Source organism: Lemur catta, chromosome 7, assembly GCF_020740605.2.
Source record: "Lemur catta isolate mLemCat1 chromosome 7, mLemCat1.pri, whole genome shotgun sequence".
Taxonomy (NCBI): Eukaryota; Metazoa; Chordata; class Mammalia; order Primates; family Lemuridae; genus Lemur; species Lemur catta.
In genome coordinates, this window is record NC_059134.1 from 101,779,922 (window position 1) to 101,795,130 (window position 15,209).

Sequence of the window (15,209 nt, forward strand, 5' to 3'; positions counted from 1 at the left end):
TTACCCAGGCTTCATGGCTGCACCTGCCCTCTGCAGGGGTGGGGGCCTGGGGTGCAGCAGCTCGGGCATCTGCCCCTGGTGCAGCTGATACCCTCTCAGGGGCTCAGTTTTCCCATCTGCGCGGGGGGCCTGGCCCTGCTCAGGCCAGGCATTGGGCGTTTCTGTAGCCCTCCTTCCGAGAGGGAAACCAGGACAGGACCTGAGGTGCCTGAGGTCTGGGTGGCAGCTGCTGGCTGCACCAGGTGTGGCTGCTGTGAGCTCTCCCAGGAGGTCCCTGCCCCTGTCCAGGTGCAGAGTGGCCCCCAGGCTCTGACCCCTGCGCCTTCCTGGGCTGAGAGCCACACCCCTCCCCAGCCCCCAGCTCTGGCCTCTGCCTTCCCCAGGCCCTCACCAGCCCCTCCTGCCCTCTTTCTCAGGGAGACCCCCGGCGTGGGCCCCAGTCCCAGGGAACAGAGGCCCTGAAAGCATGACAGGGCACAGGAGTCTTGCCTGTGGCCTTGGTGACTGAGCCTCAGTCCCCCATCTGTAAAGAGGGGGTGACAATGTGATAGAGTGCAAGGTGCAAGGCGCTTTGGTGCATCTCTTACTGAATGCCCACGCCCAGCAAGGAGGGAGGCGCTTTTACAGATGAGGAAACTGAGGCAGAGCCAGGTGAAGGTGACCCAGCAAGTGGGTGGAAGAGCTGGGGGCAGAGACGTGGGTCTGAGTAGCTCCTGGGCCAGGGCAGGGGCTGCGTGACTGGAAGTCCTGCCCCTGCACAGCTCCAGGGGCTCACTTCAGAGGCCTGGGGTTGAGCAGGGAGGCAGGAGGCCCGGCCCCTGGGAGGCAGGCCGGAGACCAGCCCAGCCCCTCACCACCTGGCCCGGCCCGGCCCCCTTCTCGTTCACTGGTCTGCCGCAGGGCTCACGGGGCCAGGAATGTTGGGGCAGGGGGGAGGGCTGCCCAGGTAAGGCCTCGCAGCCCCTACTTTGCTGTGTGACTCTGAGGAAGTGGCTTTGCCTCCTGAGCCCTAGTCACTACTTGTATAAAATGGGGGTTAGTAATGTGGGTCTTAGTTTCTGCCTCCTCTACCTGAGAGACCTTGGACAAGTTGCTTAATCCCCAGCCTTCAGTCTGCCCCCACTGCCCGCCCCGCCACCTCCCGGCATCTCTCAGTGCTCCCTGCAACTCTCTTGAGGCTCAGAGAGATCAAGTGACTTGCCCAAAGCCACCAGCAATCTTGTGGCCAGGAATTCTGGGAAGAGAAACCCCAGAAGGCCATGCACAGGGGCTGGCCCCACAGGATGGTGGAGGCGGAGGGGGGTAGTGGAAAGAGGGGAGAGGCCCCTGTCCTCTGGCAGGGGCACAGAGGCCCCCCTGGTCCCCCAGGCCACAGGCCTCCTCGTGTTCCTGTAAATAATTAATTGGCCCCGGCTTGCTTGTTTGTTTAGCATGAGGAATGCTCCCCCACTGAGACGCATTTATTGCTGAATAAATTTAAATATCTAATCTTCCCTTCATGAATATTACAGCACCCTAAATAGCGGCCAAGGCATCCTAAGTGCCTTGGTGGATGGCTTCCACCTCTGCCAGCTCCGGCCCCTGCCCGCCCCCTCCCCAGCCTCCCCCGCCCCGATGGGCTCGCGTGCCCAGGCCGCCTGCGGTCTTCCTGTCCTGGAAAGAGCTGCAGGGCAGCGTGCACACAGCCACCACGGCAGGGTCTCCCAAGTGGGTGGTGCCTGGGACCGGGGCAGAGGGCCAGGGGCTGGTCAGAGGCCAGGGCTGAGGCAGAGAGAGGTCTCCAAGGGCTCCGGGCAAGGGCAGACAGGGCCCCCGACCGAAGGCAGCAGCATCCGAGGAGTGGCCTGGGGACACGGCTCATGGAGGAGGAAGAGCTCAGGGAGGCTGGAGAAGGGGGGTTTCTCTGTGGGGGCCAGAGGAGTTGCTAGTCAGCCACGTGGGGGCAGCTGAACAGTCCAGAAAGACAGGTGGCCTCCGACCACTCAGCAAGGAGAGGTCCCCAAAGCAGTCCTTCTGTTGGGAGGGGCACGTGTTGATGTGGGAGGGGGCAGCAGGTTCAGACAAGCCTTCCCAAAGGGCTAAGATGAGGAGGGCTGAACACCAGCCAGACAGCTGAGGGTGGGTAGAGGGACAGAGAGGCCCTTTTAAGGTCCCAGAGGGAGTACAGCCACTGAGCCCGGGAACCCAACCTTCCAGCTCTGTGACTTGGGCAATTTCCCTCTCTATGTTCCAGTTTCTTCTTCTACAAGCCAAGAAAAATGACAGCACTTCCAGGGTGGCTCATTCAGGTGGGAATGGATAGGAGGGACATTTCCCTGGGATGGGACCCCAGGAATCTGCCTCATCCTCCAAATGTCCAGGACTCAGGTTGGCCCAAGGTCTGAGCCAAGGGGGCTGTGTGTGGCAGAGGGGCCCTTGGGGCCTATGGCTGAGGACAGCAGGGTGAGGGTTCCGCTCTGCACTGGGGCCGGGGAGGGGGAGAGCAAGAAGTTTGGTGTATGGACAGGGAAGGGGGTGGGCAAGAAGGGCCAGGCTGGGCTTTGGCTCATTGCAGGGGAGGGCGGGGCAGGGGGTGCCCAGGGCCTGTCCCTCATCTGTGCTTTGAGGGAACATCTCCCCTGGGCACCTGCAGAGCAGTCAGATGGCCCTGGCCCTGTTCTGGAAACTGCTGGGGAGGGGGGTGTCCAGCCCAAGGCCTCTGCCAGCAATTCCAACCCCTTCCGCCTCCCTCATGCCCCCAGGTCAGCCCCAAAGGCCTGGCTGCGGGCCTGTCCACTTCCGCAGGAAACATTAAACCCCTGAAGCACAGACCTCGCTGAGCTCCACTTCCGCACGGCTCCCGCCGCAGCCAAGGTCGCCTACAGGGCGTTAGCACCCAGAGAGGGCAGGCAGCCGGGGGCCCAGTGGCTGGGGGCGCTGGGGCAGGGCGGGAGGCTCCCAGGAGAGCTGTCCTGTGCTCACCCCCATACACTATGAACACCCTTTACACACTGACCTCCCGGCACAGGTGTACACATCCCCCAAACGTGCCTGTCACACCGTCATTAATAATGGTAACACACACCTCCACTTATGCCAAGTACTGGTTTAAGCATATTATAAGGATTAACTCGATTAATCCTTCCAACAGCTCTTACAAGGTGACTACGACTATTATCCCATTCTACAGATGGGCAACTGAGGCCCAGAGAGGTTAAGTGATAGGCCCTGGATCACATGTGTGTGGGCAGAGCTGGGGTTTGAACTCAGGCGGCCCAGCTCCTCAGTCCCTGCCGTTGCACACTGCGCTGGGTGCTTCCACGGCACCCGCACCCAGAAGAGACGCTGCGCCGTGAGCCCCAGGTCGAACACCACCTGGGCGCCCTGCCTTCATGCCACTCTCAGCCTCCTCTCTGTGGCTGCAGCTGCCTTTATCCCTGCACAGGAGAGGAGGGGCAGGAAGGACCCAGCCCTGGGCCACTCTCAGGACTCCCCCAACCCCTCTGCCCACCCACCCCACCCCACCCCCAGGACGCCCTGGGAAATTGCCTGCTGCCAGCTCCAAGTGAAGTTGAAAAATTAGGTTTAATTGGGCCCCACAGGGCATAAGAAAAAAAGCAGAATAAAGATGGGGAGTGGTCCAACTGGTGTCCCTGAACCTGTGTCAAGACATTGGAGGGAGGAGAAGGAGAAAGGGCCTTGGTTTGTGCATCTGTAAAATGGGGAAATGACGGTCCTTTCCTCATGCCGGGCATTGTGATGCCAGGAAGCTTTCCAGATAAGACAGTGGACGCTAAGAGAGGGGAAAGGACAAAGTTCCGCAGCCAATGAGGGATGAGCCAGCACCTGGCTGTGGGCGAGGTCAGGCTGCGGGAGCCCAAGATGTTTATCTGGGCCGGGGTCCCCAGGGTCCCTCCCAAGGCCCTGGAGCTGCCCTCAGATAAACAAGCCCGGGCTCAGCTGCAATTAAGCCGGATGCGCTAACGAGGCGGCTCATTAACTTTGCGCCCTGAGACACCGAAAGGCCGGGTCCAGCTCGCGCTGTGGGGCCCGGAAGGGGCTGGAAGACTCGGTTCCGCCCCGGATCGAAGCTGCCATCTGTATCTAGGTGGCCTCTACTTGCTCCTCTGTGAAGTGGGCCCTAGAGTTTGCGGCGGCCCCGTGGGGCGGGCCTAGGGCGCGGACGGACGCTGAGGCCCAGGCGGAGGCGGCGACTGCCCGCGGGCCCGATGGCGCGTAGGGGACCTAGCTGGAGGCGGGGGCGGGGTGCGGGCTTCGCGGTCGCCCGGGCCGGGGCCGCGGTTCCTGCCCTGGCGGACGGACCCCGCCTCCCGGGGCCCGGAGCAGCAGGGCGGGCTGGGCGCGCCCCCTGCCGGCCGTCCCGCTTCCCGCCAGGGTAGGGCCCGGCTGCGACCCTCCTCTGCGCCTCAGTTTCCCCAGATAGGAAACAAACTCCGGGCGGGGGTGATGGGAGCGGCCACAGGCCGCGGGGGGAAAGGCGCGGTGGCTGGTCCTAGCACAGCCAAGGGGGCTTCTTGAGATTGGGAGTGCTCAGCCATGGGCCTCAGCCTGTTCTGTAAGGCGGGATCAGTCGGGCCTGACCCCTCAGGGACGCAGGGAGCCCCACGGCTCACCCCCGTCCCCCGCAGTGGACGGCTGCATTCACCGGGCCGCCGGACCCCTGCTCACCGACGAGTGCCGGACCCTGCAGAGCTGCGAGACCGGCAAGGCCAAGATCACCGGCGGCTATAAGCTGCCAGCCAAATGTGAGTCCCCGACACCCCCGCAGCCGTGGGGCGCATTCAGGACACCTCTAGTTGGGGCATTGGGGGTGCGGCCCCCACAGAGTTGCTTGAAGCCTCCTCAGGGGGCATTTCTTAACCTTAAGTGCCAGGACCTGGAGCCCCCTCGCACACACCCAAAGCGGATGGGGGCGGGCCGCCGAGGCTGGGGAGGGCCCTACGCGAGGCGAGGAGCCCAGGGAGCGCCCCCGCTCCCAGCCTGCGGGGAGGGGCGCCGAACGCAGCCTGCGTGCAGCCAGCTGTGGGCATGCGGGCCGGTGTGCGCGGGTGGAGGTCACACCTGGTGCCCACATGGGTGGGTCCTTCCTCGGGGGAACCTCAGAACTTGGGGGGAGAAGGCGGTTTCCTGCTCTTCCAGCCCAGACCGGCCCGGAGAGACCGCGTAGAGACCCAAGCCGGTCTGACCCCGTTGCCACCCCGCAGACGTCATTCACACGGTGGGGCCCATCGCCCATGGAGAGCCCAGCGCCAGCCAGGCTGCTGAGCTCCGCAGCTGCTACCAGAGCAGCCTCGACCTGCTGCTGGAGCACCGGCTCCGCTCGGCGGTGAGGGGCGCCGGGGGAGGTGGGGGACGGCCCCTGGGAGGAGGCGGGTGGGAGGCGGGGCGCAGTGACGATGTCCCAAATTCCCTTCACCCCCCACCCCTGCCCTAGGCGTTCCCCTGCATCTCCACCGGCGTGTTTGGTGAGTAGGGGTATAGAAGAGGACCAAGAGCCAGGGGCGGGCAGTGGGGTACCAGGCCGAGAGGGGCCAAAGCCCGGGACTCCATCGCTCACTCCCGCCCCGCCCCCAGGCTACCCCAGTGAGGCGGCGGCCGAGGTTGTACTGGCCACGCTGCGCGAGTGGCTGGAGCAGCACAAGGACAAGGTGGGGCCTGGGCCCGGTCAAGGTTGGGGTCCGAATCCTGGTTTGGCTGCCCGGCTGCTCAGCCATGCCCGGGGAGCAAGGGTGCGGAGCGTAGGCCCCTCCTTCCCTGCTTCTGCGCAAGGGCGCTGAGCGGTGGGGAGAAGCGAGTGAGGGGACACAGGGGGAGACAGGTGCGAACCTGCAGGGGCGGGGTGTGGAGGCTGCGGCCCAGGCTGAGCAGTCCCCTGCGCAGGTGGATCGGCTGATCATCTGCGTGTTCCTCGAGAAGGACGAGAACATCTACCGTCACCTGCTCCCCCACTACTTCCCCGTGGGTACGTGACGGCGCTCCCCCACAGGCACGCCCCTCCGCCAGCCCCTGCCCCAGCCCCCCTCCTCCCTGGGCCAGGCTCTCACTGTCCTCTGCCTTCCAGCCTGAGGCTCCCGCAGCCCACCCTGACCAGGACTGGTAAGCAGGGCCTGGCCCGTGGAGTGGCTGCGCTAGACTAACCCCCACTAACACACCCGCTCACCCCCACGCAGGGCAAGGGAAGCCAGGGAGGCAGCCTGGGAGGGTTGGGGGACCCCACAGCAACCTCTGATCTCCACTCTCTGCCCTCAGACCCGCCTGCGGGACCTCGCTCCCAGCTCTGAGAGGTTGCCAAAGCCTGCAGCTCGGCCTGGGTCTGGCCAATCCTGGCCACTCCGTCCTTTCCCACAGCGCCCTGCCCCCCAGGAGCCTAATAAAGATCACTTTGCGGCAGCTCCTACTGTCTGAGCTCTGACTGGCTTGGGCCTGGGCTGAGGGAGGCAGCTCAGAGGTGTGTTGGTTGGAGCCCTGGACAGGTGCTCTGGCTGAAAGGGGCTGGCAAGAGCTCTTGGTGAGCAGGCGGGTGGAGGCACGGGCCAGACGGCAGAGGCAGCAGCGGCACTTCCATTTATTGAGGGCTGCCCCAAGGAGCTCACAGCCTGGGGGCTGAGACCCTGCATATGCTGGGGGGAAGAAAAGAGGTGAAGGCAGAAAGGCAGGCAATGCAGAGACACCATAGCCCAAGCAAAGGGGGTGCAAAGCAGGCACAGGCAGGGGGCTAGGGGTGGGCAAGACTGGGGACCTGCAAGCCCTGCCTGGATAGGCCTGAGGACGACCACAGGTTTGAAGGCTACCCCACCAGGTTGGCACCACCTGGGGGTGCATGGTGGGTGCCCCAGCTCCTCTACCTGCCCTGAGCCAGGCCCTAGCATCATATGGACTCCATGCAGACCCCTGGGTGGAGGGCAAGAAGCTGGGGTCTGGGGTCCTGGCCAGGACAGCACAGAAGGCAGGCCTATAAGGGAACAGCTGGAAGGGTGGGTAGCCCTGGGACCCTAGGCAAGTCCCCAAGCAACTTCCACGATCCCATGGAATCCCCTGGGCCAGCTAAAGAGGGAAGGGGGAGGCCTTAAAGAAAGAAAGCACAACTCCAAGGAACCAGGAGGGGTCCCCAAGAGGCCTGGACCCCTCAAAACTCCTGGTGGGGAAGCTTGGGGACGGACAGGTGAAAGGCTGGGGGACCCACCTGGGGGCAGGGGAACAGCCAGACACAGAGCAGCCAGGCGGGCAGGTAGCAGCAGAGCAGGGACACGCACACACGCGGCTCACCACCAGCATCCCCTTTAATAAAACACGGGAGGTCGTGTGACAGGAGGAAGGGGGTGAAATATAACCATTTACAACCACAAAAAACCTCTGTACATGTCTAGCGCCTGGCAGAGGGGAGGGCAGGCAGGGCAGCGGCAGGCCGGGCCGGCCCTACTTGTAGAGGATGTCGTAGTGTCCAGGCCGGTAGAGAAGGTAGACCTTGGGCTCCGAGCCCTCGGGGAAGACGTGCGGGTTGGTGGTGCCGCCCTCACCACGGTCCATGTACTCCACCTGGATGGACACGCTGAGGGCCTGGGCCAGCGCGATGATGTGGATGTGGTCGCTCTCCTTGCACATGGGCTCCACCTCCTGCGGCACAGGCGCAGGTCAGGCTGGGCCTCAGTGCCCCTCCCAGGCCGCACTGAGCCCCGCTGCACCCCCAGCCCCAGAGCTCACCACCCTGAGGCAAGAGGAAAAAAAGGGAGCACCCAAGGCAGAGACGCGGGGAGGGGTGGCACCTGCTGGCAGAACTCCTTGACAGTCCGTCCACCCTCGATGAAGTGCTCAAAGAACTTGCTCTCCCGCTGCAGGTAGCCTGAGGTGAGCAGCCGCAGGTAGACCACAAGGTAGTCTGAGGTGCTCTGGTCGTTGAAGGAGGCCAGCAGGTCGGCTACTGAGGTCTGCTTCTCCACCTGCTCGATCAGGTCCATGAACTGCGCCCGAGGAGGGACAGGGGCGAGATGAGAGAGGAGAAGGGTCAACCCCACCACAGCCAGGCGAACCACCCTCCACCCCGGCTGAGCCGACAGGGGCGTTAGGGCTCACCGTGTTATGGAAATCCTCAATTGTGAACTCAGTGAAGCCCTGGGACACCAGATCCTCTTTGCTCTTGGCAGACACAGCCTTGAACCTGTGGGGGACAGGGCAGGAGAGGCCCAGCATGGGCTCCTGGGCAGCGGAGCAGGGGCCCAGAGAGGCCAGCCCAGGGGCAAGGACGCAGCCACCACGGCCCACCTCAGACAAGGCCAGCTCCCTCCTCAGCTCAGACGGAAGCCCCAAGCAGGAGCGCAGCCTGTCTGGCCTGAGGTGGAACTGTGCCTCCTCTCCTCCCAGAGAGGAGGGTGCCCTCGCCCATGTCCCGAGGTGCCCGCCAGCCTGCCCTCCTCACCGCTGTAACTCCTTGCTGTCATCCAGCAGCGCCTCCAAGTGGGAGAACCCAAAAGCTCGATAGAAGCAGTTGCCGTCGGGCCTGGTCTTGCGGATGTACGAGTACTTTTTGTGGAGGTCCTGCAGAGGGGCGGCACCGGCCCGCCCGTCAACACGCGCCCAGCCAGGGCTGGCATGTGCCCCCACAACGGTCACCCCACAGCAGGTAGCAGCTGAGCTCCGAGCTCCTGCCCCCCTGGCTCCTAACTCCAGGCTGCTGAATGCGGCACCGAGTCACTCAGTGCCCACTGCCTGAAGTGCCCCAGAAAACCTCAGGAAGCTGTGCACTTAGTGCAAACTGTCTGCAGGGGTCCCCAGAGTGCTGCTGGGCCTACAGGGCTGTTTGTTTATAAAACAGGTGAGTGAATCCGTCCTTGACCAAGGCAGCTTTTCCAGTCTTTCAACCCAAGAGAACTTCAAGGCAAGCGAGCAAGTTGGGGCAGGGCTGCGGTGCCGGCTCCACACCTCAGCCAGGCGTCTGGGGCCCCCACTGCACAGCCCAGCCCAGCCCCGACCAAGAAGAGTTCTCCCATTCCAGGCCTTTGCCTGCAGCTCTCCCTCCTCCCCTACACCCCGCCCTGCCCACTCACAGGTACATCTCCATGCAATCTTTTCTGGTTTCCCCCAACACAAAGTGGAGTGTCTTCAGTCTACTGCACCTCCCACACAAGCATGCCTCCTTCCCCTGGCCTGGGCTCCCACCCTCCCCCAGCCAGTGACCTTGTGTCCTCTTCCACTGAGACTTCCTCAACCCCCACCAGCACATCCACCCTCGGCCTTGTCTCCAAATCCTCAGAGGATCTGTCCCAGCTGCCACCCAAGCTGCCCCTCCACTCTGCACTGGTCCAGCCTGTCCCTTCCCTCGGGCTCAAGGACACGGGTCCAGTAAACACGCCCCTCTTCTCGCATCCATTCTCTCCCTCCTGCTTTGGACCCATTGCCACACACACATACAGCGGGTTCTTGCTCTAAAACTAAAAAGTCACTGACTTCACATTGCTTTCTGGCTACACCTCCCCCAGTTTCTTTGCTCTCCTTTATAGCAAAACTCCTCAAAGTTGTCTGCCCTCACTGTGTCCACTTCTCCTCTCCCACAGGAGGCTTGTGCTCTAGCCAAGGTCACAAATGCCCTCCTCGATTGCAGGGACAAAGCCCTCAGCGGCAGGTTCACCACTGGCCATGCCGCCACCCCTTGTCTTCACCCTACCTCCGGGGCTGCCACCAAACCATACAGTCCCCTTTCTCACGATCCTGTGTGTCACCTGCCAGAGGACAGTCATGACCCACAACCATGCACAGTGCCTGCCATGTGCCGTGCTCAGGCCTGGGACAGCTTCCACTTTTAAACTGTACTTGCTCTCTCGCGGACACCAGTCTTGAGGATTTAAACAGCCCCAGATGGAAATCTCAGCCCACAACTGATTTCAATCCTCACGTCCCCCTCCCCCACACCTCTGAGCGGTCCCACAGGCACCTCGGCCTAGCACTGCTGACCTGCCAGCCCCTGCTCCTCCCCCAGGCTCCCTTTCCACCTCAGTCACCCACAGCACCGGCCCTTCTGCCCTTCATGCCCAGAGCCTTCTGGCCGCTGCCGACTTCTATCCCTCACCACGTCCTGGCCAACTGAGGGTCCTTTCAGCTCTACCTTCCACACACCCAGTATGACGCTTCCCACCCCACCCCTCCACCACCAGGTGCCAGTCACTCCCACCCTCGCGGGTTTTACTACAAACACCTCCTGGCACGTCTCCCTGCTCCCTTGCCTCTTCCAGTCCATGAGACTCAGGTGCCACCTTCTCAGTGGGCTCTGCCAACCACCCAGTTTACAATGGCAAGCCCTCCTGCTCCCAATCTCCTTTTCCTTATTTTTCTCCACAGCACCTACCACCTCTGACACACCACACATCCTAGCACCCTCGTTGCTGGGTCTGTCTGTCTACCCTGACCTGACAGCTTCATGGGGGCTGGAGTTTAGTGGTTTTAGTCATCACTCCATCTTCAGTACCGAAAACAACACCTAGAGCACAGTACGTGCTCAATACATGTTAAGCCAATAGGACACCACGAGTACGAAGAGCCCGAACCATGCTGCTACTAGAACAGCCACTCTGAGCACTACTCTGTGCCAGGCACTATGCTAAGGAGCCCAGCTGACAGAAGAGCAAAGTCTGCACCCAGGTCTGCCTGGGCTTTGCTGTCACAGCCCTGTCCCTGCCCAGGGAGAAAAGGTGGGCTTGGACACAGCACACAGAATGGGGGTGTCGGGGCACAAGGGCAGATCCCTGCAGACAGCATGCTCTAGACCTTCGCACATCCACCGGCTGAATGATTCAAGGAGAACCTGAGGCCCCACTCTTTCAGTTTTACCCGGGTGGTCTAACATGACAGGTAGGCCTTGAAATGAGGGCCCCACTCCACCAACCCGCCACATGGGGAGAGCAGAACCTACTGCTTACTAAGCCCAGCACCTGCCCTGTGAGGTAAAAGACATCTCTACCCAGAGATGAGAAAACAAAGGTGGCTCCAAGAAGTTCAGGGCATTGCCGAAGATCACAAAGCTGGAAGTGAAGCCAGGACTTGAACCCAGGTCTGTCGGACTGCAGAGCCAGTGCCTTCATCTCTCCACAGGCCTCTTGAGATCACAAACATCCCGGCAAGGGCTTTGAGTGGATCACAGATCACACACAGCTGGATCTGGCCTGCAGGTGTGTTGTTTGGCCGACACATCTTAAATTTGCATTAGCTGCCAACTGTTATAGGTCAGGAGATCTGGTTACTTCTGGCTTCTCTTGGAAAAACACATCTGGCAACAATGGAGTGACAGGTATGGACGCTCCCGTTTGCCCCAGGGGCCTTCACTCCCTACTACTGTCTGCCTGACACTGAGCTATGGTGTCCTCCTCATTCACCACCTGGCCACCTTCAATCGCCTGGGTTACCTGCCTGGCTACTCAATGGCCCCTCCTCCAGGTGTAAGGTTCTAAGCCTCTCTGTACTTTGGAGAGGAGGGTGGGAAAAGTAACATTTACTAAACCCCCACACTGTGCACTGGATAATGTTTATCTGCACCTATTGTCACATTTCAAAGTCCCCAGCTCATAGTCTTAGAAAGCGGGTGGTGAAGCACTTGTCTCAATTCATGTGAGGCAGCAGGGCCCTGCACAGAGGTCAGTGGCCCTTATCCCACGCTGCCTGCCTCTCCACAGAGATGCAGGAGGCAGGCTGCGGGACACGCCCTTGCAGCAACCCTCCTGCCCCACCCAGCACCAGCCTGGTCAGCCCACGTGAGCACTGAAGTCATCAGCTCCTGCCCAACCTACACCTGGCCTCACACAAGTATCACCTCCCTCAGTCTCCCAACTGCCCCATGGGCAGATGCTTTCATTATCCCTGTTTCACAGATAAAGACACTCATGGCTCAGAGACACTGAGGGACCTTCCAAGGATACAGCTACTCAGTGGCAGAGTCTAGATTTGAATTGAGGTCCGAGTCCAGAGCCTGTACACTTCAACCAGCAACGAGGTGTCCCCCAACACCTATCCTCTCAGAGGACAGGCCCAGCAAGCAGCAGGTCTGAAGCAGGCACCCTCCTGCCCCCACCTCCTAGATTCTTCCTGGCCCCTCAGGCCAGGCTCCTACCTTGATCTTCTGTTGGTAGATGTTATCATCCTCAGCATACTCCTTGTACAGGACAGAGAGCTCCAGCCGCTCTGACACCAGCGGGTTTTGCACAGCAATCTGCAGGAGGCAGAAGCCCATCATGCTCTGGCAGGGAGATGGAGCAACCCACACCTAACAGCCAGAACACCTACAAAATGGGTGCTGGCCTGATCACTCTGGCACAGTGACCTCCATAAAGGCATCCAATACCTAGCACAGCCTGGGGAGAAGTGGCCTTCCAAAGCAGAGATAGAGTATAGGCCTCAGGCCCAGCCTAGGAATCTCCAACTGCCTCCCCTACCCTCTCCAGCCTCTCACCTCTTGCTGAATTCGGTCTTGCTGAGCCATGATGGCTTCATCATAAGCCAGACAGTTGACACCTGAGAAAAGGAAAAAAAGCCAAGCATTACAGTGCATCTCGGCCATCTCCACTGCAGGCAGCTGGGCCAGGACAAGAGCAGCCCAGGAGCAGGAGGGCAGGCTTAAAATCTGGAAGCACTTTTCTTACATCCTGCTTCCTTCCAACTGTGTAATTGTGGCAAAGTCCCTTCCCCTTCTTAGCTTTTATTTCTTTATCCTTAAAATGAGGGGTAGAGGGAATCACCCCCAAATGCACTCACTCTTCCAGCTCTGACACTCCATTCTCTTCCTTCCTACTTTCCAACATCACTTCCCAGCAGCCTGGGAATGCTCTAGGGCCAGGCAGGTCTCTTGGGGAAAGTAAGATGAGGCAGCAGAGTTCTGGGCTTGAGGGAAGCTCTCTGGGAGTCTGCACTTTACTTGATCACCCCCTTCATCCTCCTGCTGTCCTAGGTATTGTTAGGGTTGCCCATTTTACAACTAACAAAACAAGTGCAGAGGTGAAGTCATCTGCCCAAGGTCACAACTAGTAAAGACCTGTGGCCAGATCCAGGTTTGTCTAATTCCACTCTGAACTCTTCACCACAATACCTATCCTCTGCTACCTCACTGAGGAGACCTTTACTCAACTGTGAAATGGCGTTAATACCACTACTTTCCTTAGAGGTATACCATTAAATGCTCTAGAATCATCAGTGAGCCTGGCAGGTCCATTCTGCGGTCCCCACTAAGAGCAGCCATTGGTGAGGAGCCAGAAGACCTGAATTCTAGTCCAGGCTCTTTCTTACATGATCTTGAACAAGTCTCTTCTTGGGGCCTGGGTTTCCCAGTTCTCATTACTTCAAGTGTGCAGTGAGAATGGGGTCTGTGTGTGGAATGACTTTTAACGTCAACCCTTTTGGGCTTGGCCATTCTGGATTCTCAGCTGGGTGTTGAGCCATCCCCTACGCTGCTCTGAGTGGGGGCGTCCCTCCCACTCAGGTGACCTACTCTGTCCCCAGGGCCCAACTCAGAAATGGGAAAGGAGAGGGTGGGACCATTTTTGAAAGACCCATCTCAGAGGACTAAGAAAACAATGCCTAGGCGGGCGGAAAGGGGCTGCAAAGCCAGAAGAGGGGGCTCTATCAGAAAAGAAGGCCGCAGCCGTCAGGGGCAGACACCGGCAGCCCCTTACAACCCAGGGCTGCCGCGACATCCCGAACAGCCTATGCGGTCCTTTGTGCTATGCAAGCTGGTGTAACTCGACGCGGTCCGGGCACGGGCTGCTCTGGACAACGCAGACGGTTTGGCCCCGGTTTAGGCCTCCGCCTGACTGCAAAGACCCGGCCGGGAGGGCTCGGTCCCCGGCAGCCGGGTGCTGACGGGCTGGGCGGAGGGCGGGGCGGCCCAGGCCCCGCCTCAGGCGCGCGCGAGGGGGAAGGGCCGTAGGCCAAGGTGGACCTCCGCCCTCCCGCCGGGCCGGGGGTCGAGGCTGCGGCCGCTACTTCCATTGTGAGGGGGAGGGGAGGCGGCGGAGGTGGGGGAAGGGGCCGTCCACGCGTTTCGCCCCGGCCGCCACGCCTCCCCGACCTCCTTGGGAACAGCTGGCCCAGCATCGCCCCCGCTAGCCAGGCCGGGCGTAATTCCCTCCGTCTGTACCTTCGGAGTCGCTGCCTAGCGGCTCCTGCTTCTGCTGCTGGGGTTCCTCAGCCGCCATCTTTAAACAGCGCCGCACTGCCAACCGCTTCCGGGTTACCAGTTGCCCTCCTCCCGGAAGTGAGCCACTCCTCGTGGCCCCCCCTCGGCAACACCCCTGGCAACGGGATCCCCTCAGGCGTTGTCAACTAGTGGGCTTTTAGGCCTACGGCGGCCGCAGGCCTCTGCCCGCACCTCTACCCCGCACTCTGGCTCGGCTCCGTCTTCCCGGTCTCCCAGAGTTCCCGGTGGTGACTGAAAAGCCTCGTGGAGCCCATTTCGTTTTCTCATCACTGGAGTTTGAAACGCGCATTGCGTTATTGAAATAAGCAGGAAGACGAAATTAAAATCGCCTAAGGCAACATTCCTAATGCGGGCTCCAGCACGTAGCAGGCGATTGTAGCTGCAGTGCTGAGCAGCTTCTCGTGGAGGAGACGGGACGTCATGCCAACGTCGCGATGCCCCCGCAGACCCCGACAGCACCGCCCCTTCCCACTGAGCCTGGCCTTCCGGGTCTGGTGACCAGCTTCCAGCAGAGAACACGGCCTTCAGTGTCAAGGCCAAAGCCTTGGAACCTAACTTTGGGCTCCGTGTCCTTCTACTGGCTGTGACAAAGCAGAGTCTTTATAAAAGCTAGGACTTAATAGAAAAGGAAAACATAAGTGGTTGCCAGGGGTTGAGGGGGGCTGGAGGGAAGTGGGTGTGGCCATAAAAAGGAAAGGGAAGGATCCTTGTGGAAATACAAATGTTCCACATCTTGACTGTGTCAATATCAGTATCCTGGTGTGTGCTTTGCTATAGGTTTGCAAGGAAACTGAGTAAAGGAGACACGGAGGCCGTCCGTGGTGGCTGACACCTGTAATCCCAGCACTTTGGGAGGCCAAGGCGGGAGGATCGCTTGAGGCCAGGAGTATGAGGTTGCAGTGAGCTATGATGATGCCACTGCACTCTATCCCCAAAGACAGAGCAAGACCCTGCCTCAAAAAAAACGAAAAAAAAATACGCAAGCTCGCTCTTTTCTTTAAATTGCCAGTGAATTACCTAAGAGTAAAAAGTTTTAAAA

General features: G+C 60.5%; 2 protein-coding genes across 3 annotated transcripts in view; one reads left to right on the forward strand and one right to left on the reverse strand.

The window, feature by feature from the left end:
- The window catches only part of MACROD1 (mono-ADP ribosylhydrolase 1), a 140,519-nt gene extending 134,129 nt beyond the window's left edge, over positions 1 to 6,390 (forward strand). For both annotated transcript variants that reach the window (XM_045556231.1, XM_045556232.1), the window contains 7 exons: positions 4,629 to 4,745; positions 5,205 to 5,326; positions 5,435 to 5,465; positions 5,575 to 5,648; positions 5,881 to 5,962; positions 6,062 to 6,096; positions 6,250 to 6,390. In XM_045556231.1, the coding sequence (XP_045412187.1) occupies positions 4,629 to 4,745; positions 5,205 to 5,326; positions 5,435 to 5,465; positions 5,575 to 5,648; positions 5,881 to 5,962; positions 6,062 to 6,066 (431 nt within the window). In that variant the 3' untranslated portion in view covers positions 6,067 to 6,096; positions 6,250 to 6,390. The remainder of the gene's footprint in view (positions 1 to 4,628; positions 4,746 to 5,204; positions 5,327 to 5,434; positions 5,466 to 5,574; positions 5,649 to 5,880; positions 5,963 to 6,061; positions 6,097 to 6,249) is intronic.
- An 872-nt stretch (positions 6,391 to 7,262) lies between these two features.
- OTUB1 (OTU deubiquitinase, ubiquitin aldehyde binding 1) lies at positions 7,263 to 14,259 on the reverse strand. Its single transcript, XM_045556233.1, has 7 exons — positions 14,111 to 14,259; positions 12,431 to 12,492; positions 12,092 to 12,190; positions 8,414 to 8,532; positions 8,071 to 8,155; positions 7,764 to 7,958; positions 7,263 to 7,614 (listed from the first exon to the last, which is right to left on the reverse strand). The coding sequence occupies exons 1-7, from the start codon at positions 14,166 to 14,168 to the stop codon at positions 7,417 to 7,419; spliced, it is 816 nt and encodes a 271-aa protein (XP_045412189.1). The 5' UTR covers positions 14,169 to 14,259; the 3' UTR covers positions 7,263 to 7,416.
- Positions 14,260 to 15,209: the final 950 nt, after the last annotated feature.

Coding starts and splice junctions, on each gene's coding strand:
- OTUB1 (XM_045556233.1), bottom strand. CDS start 14,168: ATGGCGGCTGAGGAACCCCAGCAGCAGAAGCAGGAGCCGCTAGGCAGC. Junction 8,156..8,413: donor GACAGCAAGGAGTTACAGCG/GTGAGGAGGGCA, acceptor TGTCCCCCACAG/GTTCAAGGCTGTGTCTGCCA. Junction 7,959..8,070: donor TTGAGGATTTCCATAACACG/GTGAGCCCTAAC, acceptor CCTCGGGCGCAG/TTCATGGACCTGATCGAGCA.